Below are 11761 nucleotides of genomic sequence, written 5' to 3' on the forward strand. Positions count from 1 at the left end.
TGCATTGAAGCAGCTGTTTTATGACCATGTGTTTGTTCTGCCCAAGTGCTTTTGCAGGACCAACCTAGATCAGGGCATATTGTGACAAATCATTTTATTGGACATCAAGTGTAAAGTCTACAGTATCAGGACCAGTGTAATTGGCACATAGACAAGTATACTAAAGAAGAAATATTTAAAACAAATCACAAGCAAATATTTTAATAGAAAACACTGACCCAGATACAATGTAAACAAACCACCATTCAATTTCTGATGTAGTTGACTATGTATGTCTTCAAAGAGAGAAAATACTTTGTAAATAGATACCTTCCCCATAGTCCCTCTCCCTGATGGTAAAATAAGACATTTGATTAGAATTAATCAAGTATGGAGATCTGCTGTGTTTGTGTGTGCGTGCTGTCAGCTATTATTACATGTGTTTTGATATGTCTCCTGTCCGTGGTCTTTAGCATGTCCAGCGGCTTTTTGAGGAACATGAAAAAAAGCAGTCAGTACAAACACAAATTTGTGGATCATTCAAAACAGCACACAGCCCGGCAAGACAAAAGCTAATAAAACAAAACAGAGCACAACGGAAGTCATCAAAAAATAAACGCAGAAATGAAACATCAGCGCTAAGATGGACAAAGAGAACGAAAATGAGAAGCATATGCAATCTTTGGTGGAATGTAAGAATGATCTACCTTTTTACTAGATCTATTTACATTTTTTTCACGAATAAGCTCAACTACTGTAGATACAAATAAGTGTGTAAAAAAACGAGCACAGTCCACAGTTTTACAAAACAATCTTGACTACTTCTCAAAGGCACGATCTGTGTAGAGTGCTCCTGGCAACCCCACCTCTCTGTGTCAATGGGTTGTGAGAAGATTGTGGGTAGCACAGCGCATCACATCCAAGATCAGAGTCTAGACTGTCCAAACAGTAAATGATGGCCTTTGCCTTCTGCCTTAAACATCCTCTGGAGATTGGGCCTCTTCACACGGACCTGCCCACCTAGACTCCCACTCTGGTGCCGGCCGCTTCAAAAGAGCCGCTCCGTATGTACTGTTTCATATCAAAGAAATTACCTCTGTTGACTCAGGATCCTACAACATTACTCACACAGACACACACACACACACAAAAACACTTCAACCCAGATCAGATCCTGGGTCATTTGCAAGCACAGCTTTTTAAATAACTGGTAAATGCACAGTGACATTTTCCTCTACGGGGTTCTTCTGACATTTGAAAACTAAAAGTATTGTATATATATATATATATATATATATATATATATATATATGAATAATAACACATACATTTGCAAGCTTCAGTATTTTGTAGGCTAGGTGAACAGCACTTGACCACACTGTACAGAGGAACTAAGCTATGATCATCGTAGAGTTGCATGTTTCTATAAACTATTGCAGAGTCCAAACATCATATGAAAAGCCTTCTCACTGAGTCTTCTGTTCATGGGGTAAAGCACACACATAGATTCACATTCACTTCATTTTAAAGCTACATTATAATTTCTGTCTGTTATGTCTTGGCAAGTAATGCATAACATCTCCAGAAGACGACATTAAAACTCATATGTTACCCTCTACTCACACCTGGATGTGGTTATACAGTTTTCTGTAATGCTTGTGTTGAGGTAGTCACAGAAACCTTTTAGCGGTTTAAGTGAAAGCTAAACAATTTGGTTCTATTTCAGAATAAAAACACTGCTTACACACAACATACAAAACAATCTTAATATCTTCAATTTCACATTCAGCAAGCTGGTAAGTAAAAAAGCACTGGTGTTTTCCACGAGACGGTGGAAGGGAGACAATCCTGGCCTCCTCTCCACTACCCCTCATTTTTTTCTTTTCAGTGTCAAAAAAATGAAGTCAAGGGAACACAGAATAAGTGTTGACAGTAGCATATTCACCACCACCACCTGGCACTCATCTCTCACTCACTCACTCACTCTCACACACACACACTCTCACACACACACACACACACACACACGCACACACACACACACACACACACACACACACACACACACACACACACACACACACACACACACACACACACACTCACACTCACACTCACAGTCACTCATGCAAGCAGACAGGCAAAGACAGGATGAGTGACATGAATGGCACAGCAGAAGTCATCAATGGCACTAACTCCCGCTGGTGGCAATTAACAGTAGAAATTCATCATGAACTTCAGTTTAATCAATGTATGAGCTGATGTGTTCCTGACAAACCTCATGTCCCCGACACAGAGTCAGAGCGAGGATGCTTCTGACTGACTCAATCCATCAACAACTCTCACATCCATGCTGTTGTTTCATATCTATATCACCCCCTACATCTGAATGCTAGCACTTCCACTGATGTCTTGAGCCCTCTCTCCCCTCTCCTCACATGAAGTGTCTCGCACCTCGCACCAATCAGACCGCATAATTATGAGTCATTCCGCGGTCAGAGTCTAATGTGGAGTTTACCAAGTAAATCTTTCTGAAGTGCTGCAACTCTCACAACAAAAGTACACACACGCCTACCTGTACACACAAACGGTCACCCACAGTTTAAAAAGCGTAGTCTGTCTGGCCTCAGATGTCAACGCTGCCGAGTTTCAGAGAGGTGCGGGAGACCTCGGTGTGCATGGTGGACATGGCCACCGTGTCGTACTCCTCCTGGGGCTGGCCCCGGCTCAGCCGACACAGAGAGAAGCCTCGGAGGTCCTTCTGGAAGTTGCGGTTGAGGAAGCCATAGAAGACGGGGTTTACCCCGGTCGAGGCCATGGCCAGTAGGTGGCAGAGGGAGAAGAGCGGGTTGTGCGTGCAGTTCATGACCACCTCGTGGTGCCAGTCGATGATGGCGTTGAAGACGTTGAGTGGCAGCCAGCAGACGGCAAAGGCCACCACGATGCTGAAGAGCATGATGTTGATCCGCCGCATCTCGCTGTTGCGCTGCCGGCTCTCGCGGATGCGCTCCATCATGTTGCGTCGTCGTCTCAGACGTGCGTAGATCTGCAGGTGTAAACACACACACACACACACACACACACACACACACACACACACATGTAAATAAATCAATCATGTGGATGGGGATGTCCAGGACATCTTGTTTACCTGAGACACATCATACAGACAGACGCAGTGTATGTGTCTTTTTCTGAACTGCACTAATACAAGGTAAACCAGGTATTTTCAAGGAGCATCGCCAGGAGGGCCCACATCATTAACCGAGAAATAACTCTGCATCTTTATTTGAATGACTAAGTGTGTGTGTGTGTGTGAGTGTTCTTCCATAACAGCATGTACAAAGGAACGCAAACATACAGCCCTCTCCTCCCCCTCCCTCACTCAATTTCTTTCACTCATCTCTCCTTCTCCATCTCTCGCTCTCTTCCCAGATATGAAGACGATACGGTCTATGGTCAGATAGTGGAAAGATAGGAAAATCTCTCTCAGTCAGTGCCATTCAGCTTCAGTCTACACCCCCTTTTAGAGAAAGCAAATCTCCTCTTGGGAGACGAACTGACCATTAAATGTCAACTTAATGTCAGTGTGTATGCGCACATGTGTGTGTGTGTGTATTAGTGTGTGTGTGTGAGTGTGAGTGTGAGTGTGAGTGAGTGTATGTCTGTGTGTGCCTGTAAGTGACTATGATGTCGTTGTTGTATTAATAGTCCTGAATGTGCCATAGCACAGTGAGAAGGGAGAGAAGGGTCTTTGGTGTGCCTGTCACACAAATTGATTGACAAGCCGTCTATCCTCTCCTGGTAATCCCAGTGCGTTGACTCCTGCTATGAGCATGAATATTCATATCATGAGTATTTAAATAGATGAATAATTATCCTTCTTGTTTTTAAGGGTTTACAAGTCCCAAACAGACTGCTGCTCTTTACTCTTTTACTACTCTTGTTGAATGATGTTGGTGTTGAACAACTGCTGAACATTCTGATGACCTGGAAAATGTCCTTATAGCCCAAGCTTGACTCCCAAAAGACACACACACACACACACACACACACACACACACACACACAGACACACAGACACACACACACACATATATATATTTATATTCACTACCGCTTTAACACCCCTACAAACCAACTCCTTTACATATCCATTTCCAGCAGGGCAAATACAGAATGTAAATTTGTGTGAGTGTGTGATTGTGCGTGTGTGTGCATACCCTTGGTAAACCCGTAACTGGTCATCTGTAAAATAATTGTTTCTCTTCCACTTACTTGAAACATTAAAATTCAGAGCGCTTTACAGTCATAGAAACAGCACTGTGAACCCATTATACTGTATGGTTTATCTGATTTCACTGGATTCTATTGTGCCCTGTCCGTTTGTTCCAAGGAGGTTATGTGGGAAGGGCGACTCCCCTCTAATGGATTTGAAGGTTGATTATCCAAGGGCTTAGAGATGTTTTCATCCTTTATCAGGGTCTCTCTGTCTGATTTGGGTTGGGATGGGTTTTCTGTGTCATTACAGCAGTAGCATCTTGTTCTGTGTTTTGTGTGTGTGGCGCTCGCTCAATGCTAAATTTATGTGACAGCTCATCCTAGCTGCTGGTCATCTGTGGTTACAATGCTACACCACCATGAAATGTGTGTGTGTGTGTGTGTGTGTGTGTGTGTGTGTGTGTGTGTGTGTGTTTATGCGAACGCACATGCGTATGTGTGTGTGTGTGTGTGTGTGTGTGTGTGTGTGTGTGTGTGTGTTTGTTTGTCTGGAGTGTATGTAAGTGTGTGTTGAGCATGACTCCCTCCACGAGTTGCACCTGACTTAACCTTGTTAAACAAAATAGCCTAAGCCAAAGCCCCTACCTTAATAACATGTATGACTACTATTTGACCAACTGTTTCAGAAAGTGAATAAGTGAGTTGGAGAGCTACAGAGGGAGTGAGAGTTATGGCTGTGCCTTGCTTATGTTGTTTTCTGGTACATTCCACCATTATCATTATTATCCCCTGTGTTAGGAAGAGGTAAACAGAATAGACAGCTCCCTCTTATCTCCCCCAATGTCTGTCTGTTTCCCCTCTCCCACTACTGTCTTTTGCTTTTATAATTGGCAGCCATAGTGCAGTCTGTGTGTGTGTGTGTGTGTGTGTGTGTGTGTGTGTGTGAGTGTGAGTGTGAGTGTGAGTGTGAGTGTGAGTGTGAGTGTGTGTGAGTGTGAGTGTGAGTGTGAGTGTGAGTGTGAGTGTGAGTGTGAGTGTGTGTGTGTGTGTGTGAGTGTGAGTGTGAGTGTGAGTGTGAGTGTGAGTGTGTGTGTGTGTGTGTGTGTGTGTGTGTGTGTGTGTGTGTGTGTGTGCGTGTGCGTGCGTGTGTGTGAGAGAGAGGGAGAGAGAGACATGGCTCTTGGCTCTCACTGTTCTCTTGAAGTAACAGAATGGAAAAGTTTTTTTTCATTCCTGTATAAAGGATAAGAGATATAGCTGTGTTTATCCTCAGGTTCATGGCTGCGTATCTGTGTGTGTCTACGTGCTTACGGGAACAAAGAGTCAGCTCATAACAGACATTTGGTTTCATATTGGTTTCAAAGAAACAAATGGAGGAATGTATCTCCCTGGTCTGAACCGCTACTCTAGCTTAGGTTGACCGATAATAGAGTTGTTTCTCCTCTTCCTTCCTTTTGCACTCTCTCTTGTCATCATACTTTAGTTCTTTGTTCCTGTCTATTGGCTTTCTATTCTAAATATTTACACTTTTTAATGCCCTTCCATCTTGTTGTAAAGGTCATGTGGGTGCACATGTGCGTGTGTGTTTGTGTGTGCATGCGTGTGTGTGGGTGTGTGTGTGTGTGACAGTGTATAAACGTGAGTGAATGAGTGAGGTCAGATGTGTTTCCATGTGTGAATGTGTAGTTCCGTAGTTACCTTGTAGTAGCAGACAAAAATGAACAGGAGTGGTGCGATGTACTGGACGAAAAGCATGGAAGTGGTGTAAGTCAGTTTGAAGCTTATGGAAGGCCAGGCCTCCACACACACCACCTTCCCAAGGAACAGTTCCCTCATCTCTGGTGGCAGCTGAGTCAGTGGGGTGTCCGTTACCATGGAGAACAGCAGGAAGGGGGCGGCTGTTGCCAATCCCAGGGTCCAGATGGCAGCGATGCCAAAGCAGGCATGGCGTGTCGTGGGTCTCCAGCCACGGGGATGCAGGATCAACTGATGCCTCTCCATGGCGATGAGAACCAGTGAGAAGATGGAGACAGTCACCGAGCAACACTGCACCAGTCCATTGAGCTTGCACAGAATCACACCGAACACCCAGTGGTCCATGAAGGTGTAGACAAAGGTAAAGGGCAGGCACACCAATGCCATCAACAAGTCTGACAGTGAGAGGTTTGCAATCAAAATGTTGGTAACATTGTGCATCTCTCGCTGTCGGATGATGGCAAGGATAAGAGCCAGGTTGCCCACCACACCCAGCAAGGCCACAGCACTGTAGGCTATTGCCATGATGACAAACAGGGTCTTGCTGCTGTCACACTCATCACTGCCATACGCTGCGCTTGCTGACAGGTTAGCAAAGGAGCAGTTGCGCTCCTCTAAGGCTGTGGAGCAGTTGGGGGGAGGGGGCGGGAGAGGAGGGAGGGGTATAGTGTATGCCATGGTGGTAGCTGACTGGGTAATGCAGCTGTAGATGGGGTCACGTCATGATCTTTCACCTCGCAATCTCAGCACGGCAAACTGTCAAAATAAAAATGCACATATCAGACCTCACCAACATCGAAATTACACTGCGGAGGAGACAAACACGCAGCACAGATCACAGACAAGTCTAGAAGGAGTGTCTCTTACTGATGACTAAACCTTCCTTCTGACAGTGCTACCAGGGTCATAATTAGTTCACTATCACTAATGACATCATTATGCATGAGTAGGTGAATGAGTGGCAGATGCCCTAAAACTACATAGGAACAAAGATAAACACACACACACACACACACACAAAATCTTGTGCATTTTAGAGATGCTCTTGTGCTCTCTCTCCCATGTAAAACACATATGCACACAAAGCAATCCCTGTGATAGCTTTCAAAAGCCTTTTCTAGTGGGCTTTGGCAGCTGTGTCATCAACGCTCAGCAGTTTTTATCACAGCACAATGCACTTAAAGTGAGTCTTCCTCAGCATGCTTCACAGTACTGCAGTCTTTTGAATTCCTCTTAAACCACACAGATTCTTTAACACGTCTTGTTTTGCAGCAAATCAATCTACAGACGCCACACAGATAGACACAAATAGCATAGAGAGAGCCTAATTTGGTTACATCCTACGTCATGCGACATCATACTACATTTAAGTCTTGCAATCACATTGAATATTAATACTGAATGGAGTCACTGCTTTCCATGAGTCCCATACAGAGAATTGAGTGTCATTGGCACCAGGTGTGTCACCAACCTTGTTGTGGTCTTTGGAATATAGACAACATTAGCAACATTGCGACACTAAAAAACATAGTCCACTCAGGAGCCAATGAAACAAGTAGATTATTTTTCAAGACAGCGCTCAGACTGAATGACATCCCTCTCCTGTCGGATAATTATAGACTGACTGTGCCATCTAGCTTGAATGACAGGTCCCTACACACATATGCACACCCCCACACACCCAGTTCCTCTCAGCTCGGTCATGCTGTTAGGGGACTGAATGGCTACATAATTCTTGATGCTTCAGAGGTTTTGCCTGCCAGGAGCTAAACACACACACACAAACAATCACACACACACACACACACACACACACACACACACACACACACACACACACACACACACACACACAGAGATGATAACAGTCAATGACCACAGAGACAGATGGAAATGCAGACTATGTTTGCTGTGGTTCATTAATTAGCCACAGTCATCATCATCAGTGATACTAGGCCAGTCATTGGGAGTGTTCACTTTCTCTTCTGCTTCTGCATCTGTAGTTTGTGGCTGGTTTATGACTCCTCAAGTGGAAAAATAGGCATTAGCGTGCCAAGGAGATTTGCACCTGCAAGTTTCAGATAGGAGCTGGTATGAGGGAAAGTGCACCTCAAAGCTATGAACCATGTCCAAAAAGTCAACGGAATGAGTGTTCGATGATAAGGAAAGAGGGACAGGACACGTTAAAAAAAAATACATATTATTATATCACTGCAGTGATAATGGTAGAGACGAAATTGCATGTTCAATTGCTCCAGCTACCAAAAAACAAGAGCTCAGATTAGGTTTGACATGCTGAAACAGGACTGTTGATGAGTTGTCATTGTGCCATTTGAAACACAGCGCTGGGAAATATCTAGGCATTAAGACTAATTGTGAGGTGTGATTAATTTAGGAAGTCTGTCGGAATAAAAAGTCAAACGGTTTCTTATTGTTTAAACGTCTCGTTTTAGGGTCTCTATATTGTCCGCTACCTTACTCTGATTTTCATTTTCCATCAGTATTGTAGCGCCCCTTAAGTGCCTGAGAGAGAGAGAGCACAGCACAGCAGGTTCTGGGCTAACATTCAGCATGAAACAGGTCATGACTTTTTTGAAACATATTTAAAGCTGCTTATACAGTCCCAGTGGAGCTGCACTAGTGAATCGCATACAGTGTATGAAGACGTTATTTACGAGCGCAAACAAACATTTTGTCGTTTAGAACATGGCAAACATATATAACATACATGCAAGGTCTAAAAACTGGTTAAATATGGTCGTGTTTGCTATGTCACCTCTGATGCATTTGGTATACTGTATGATGAAACACTGAAGTGGTGATTTGTAGCCAAGTTCATAATATTTTCACTCGGTTACGCGCAACTCATAAGACGCGCGTCTCCACCGTTTCTGATTCCATCTGAGCGTGAAATTCGCCACTTTACCACACTTAAGTCTGAACTCAACCTCTGGTTGAGTCGTAAAAGTTTAGAGCGAAATGTTCTCATTCATTCTCCATGTCCAATGGTAAACAGGTCAAAGTACAGAACACTTCCTTTTCTCCACCATCCCTTTCGTTGGTTTATTCCTAACTGGACATTCACTACAGTTTTAAACTGAAATGTCTATCTTTCTTTTTACTACACACAGGCGAGACGTTTCCTCGGTTTAAATGAAGACAGTCTATGTATCCCAACCCATCCTGACAGAAAGAGTGCACATCCTTTGCGCTTACTGGTTTAACACTACCAGACAGAAAGGAAGCAAGCCGGATAGAGCTACACTACTTTGACAATAGCCTGATAGATTATAATAGATAGAGAGAAAACGAGAAAAAACGCACACCGCCGTCTCATGTGACAAAGAGAGATCACTTCAGACTTACCTTTACGCACAACGGCGCAGGCATCTCCCCGGAACAAATGCATAGACACCAGACCTGGCGGTGTGCATGTTCCAACCACACTGCACACAAGAGCGCGCGCGCACGCAGACACAGAGAGAGAGAGAGAGAGAGAGAGAGGGAAAGAGAGCATCTACAGCTAAGCTGAGTCGTACTCACTCTAGTTATATGGCGTCATTCTCACCCTGACGATCTTCCAGCAGAAAGTCGTAATGGTTGCAGGAGTCTGGAAAATAATGAACTTTTGCGCTTCGCAATTAAGGTCACTCACTTCCTCTAGAAGTCATAGATAATCAGCTGCACTAGTGTATTAACCGTTGCCATTTTTATTGAGTCCACAGCGCCACTTACCGGTAACTTTTCAGATAGCAAGCTTCTTGTCCTTTCTCGGACCACCATCATGGTGTGGATATTAAGAAAATAATATAAAATGTAAAAAATTCCTTTAATTTTTAAATCATATATTTTGCTTAGTCTTTTTAAAATAGCAGCCACTAATCAGAAGTTCCCGGTACTAGAAGGCTCTCAAGATGAAAAATGACTTGGTCAATTAAAGACTTACGTTATGCACTGGTAACATCTGTACAAGTAGGCTATTAGGTGTTGGTAAAAATGACAAAGTAGTATAAATGAGTAAAGAAAATAATTTTGAAAGCGAGTGCAAAACTGTGAGACATTTGTAACTCACAAGCAGACATCCCGAAAATCGATGAGTAAAAAGCCAGCAGACCGCCAACAATATTTTCAGTAGACTAGCCTGTCTTCAAATACTGTGCACTGTCATTTCTACCATTCTCTGGCTAACTGAAATAGACCTAGTTGAATCCCCATAAGTGTCAGAGTATACGTTTATACAATATTATAAAAAGAAAAGAAGGCATGGCAACAGTTTGGAGGGATTTCTTTAATGTTAACAAACCTTATCTCTAGTTCAGCCTTGATTTACTTGATTTACTGTCAGTCCATTGTGTTCACTTGGTCTATTTTAACCTAAAGGGTTTCATACTGTAGGTTACAGTCAACTCACCATTTCAAATTCTTTTGTTTGTTTTTTATTTCCATTACATGTATTACTTGTAAAAAAATGTATTTAAAAAATGCATATGTTGATGGGTAGCTTAAATTGGTCAAACAGGACAGGCTTAAATACAAGCATTATGCTTCAGCTTGTGCCTTTTCAGTCACGTTGAATGTATTATTATTTGTGTTGAACTTTTGTTGTTACTGTGTGTGACTGAATAAAAACATATATCATATCATATCATCATCAAATGTCAGCAAGCATCTTCTCCTCCCTGCAAGGCCCATGTGTGCCACCACACACACAATCGAATTGGTGCAAACTGCTGTCTAGCAATAAAAAAAAAATAATTGAATTAAATATTTAAAATAATAATTTATAGGGTACTTACAATTGGGAGGTGAATGTTCTGAATCCTAAGCCCTATATTTACATTTAGGCAAATTATTGCAAATTATGCTGAAATATTTGTTTGTGTATTATTTCATCGCTGTTGCAAAAGTAAAGTTTAACAAATGCATTCATGACAGATTTCATTTGTCCGATATTTTTTAATGTCACTAACAAAACAGTGTAAGTTTTAGTCCACAAGCTGAGACTGATTTTCACCTCACGTCTACATTTTTGTATCAGGAAGTATAGCTGCAACCCTCCCTCTCATGCATGGTGAGTAAGCCCCATTATTTTGAAGTGAATGTGTTCAGAAGTCTGAAAATCAGTGTGTAACTTTAAGGATTACTGCACATGGTCTATACCAGGGGTCTCAAACTCACATTATCCGGGGGCCGATGAGCGTCCAGTCTGGTCATTGGGGGGCCAGATTTTTACATTAAACGTTGGGGTGGCCCATTTAAATCAATGACACCTTTCTATTTTTTTATTTTTTTAATCAATGGAACTTTGCGGACCGGATAAAATCACTTGGGGGGGCCTGAATTGGCCCGCGGACCTGCGTTTGAGACCCCTGGTCTAGACACAGGTTTGTCATTTCTGAGTGTAAAGGTAACTTTGAAACTATAACACGTAACACAAATATTGCCTAAGTACATTGAAATAAAAATACAAGTGGAAAGATTATCTGCAAATAGACTACATTGTAGCTGTCATTAATAAAAGGTTAAGTAAGGCTCTGAATAAGTTCTGTTTTTGCCCCCGCTTTCTAATTAGTTTTATTAAGTTCTAAAAACATATTAATAATGTTAAGTTGTATGATTAACTTCTGGAGTTACAGGAAAGACATAAGACATATTGTAGATCACCAACATGCCAAAGCAAAATAGAAAAACTTAAGCAGAGAGACTATTGTATATGTTGTATTTCTAGTGGCATATAACAAGTAAACTAGCATAAACGATGCACCATGAAAAGGTCTTTAAATGATTCTTGAAAATGTTGAGGTTT

At 42.4% G+C, this 11761-nt stretch overlaps 1 protein-coding gene across 1 annotated transcript; it reads right to left on the reverse strand.

Moving 5' to 3' along the window:
- Positions 1 to 2605: 2605 nt before the first annotated feature.
- Positions 2606 to 6633, reverse strand: npy1r (neuropeptide Y receptor Y1; the record flags this gene model as incomplete). The annotated part of the gene is made up of 2 exons (XM_080836868.1): positions 2606 to 3025; positions 5899 to 6633. 2 exons carry the CDS (start codon positions 6631 to 6633, stop codon positions 2606 to 2608), a joined length of 1155 nt encoding a protein of 384 aa, XP_080692994.1.
- Positions 6634 to 11761: the final 5128 nt, after the last annotated feature.

This window comes from Sprattus sprattus (assembly GCF_963457725.1).
Source record: "Sprattus sprattus genome assembly, chromosome: 4".
Classification (NCBI taxonomy): domain Eukaryota; kingdom Metazoa; phylum Chordata; class Actinopteri; order Clupeiformes; family Clupeidae; genus Sprattus; species Sprattus sprattus.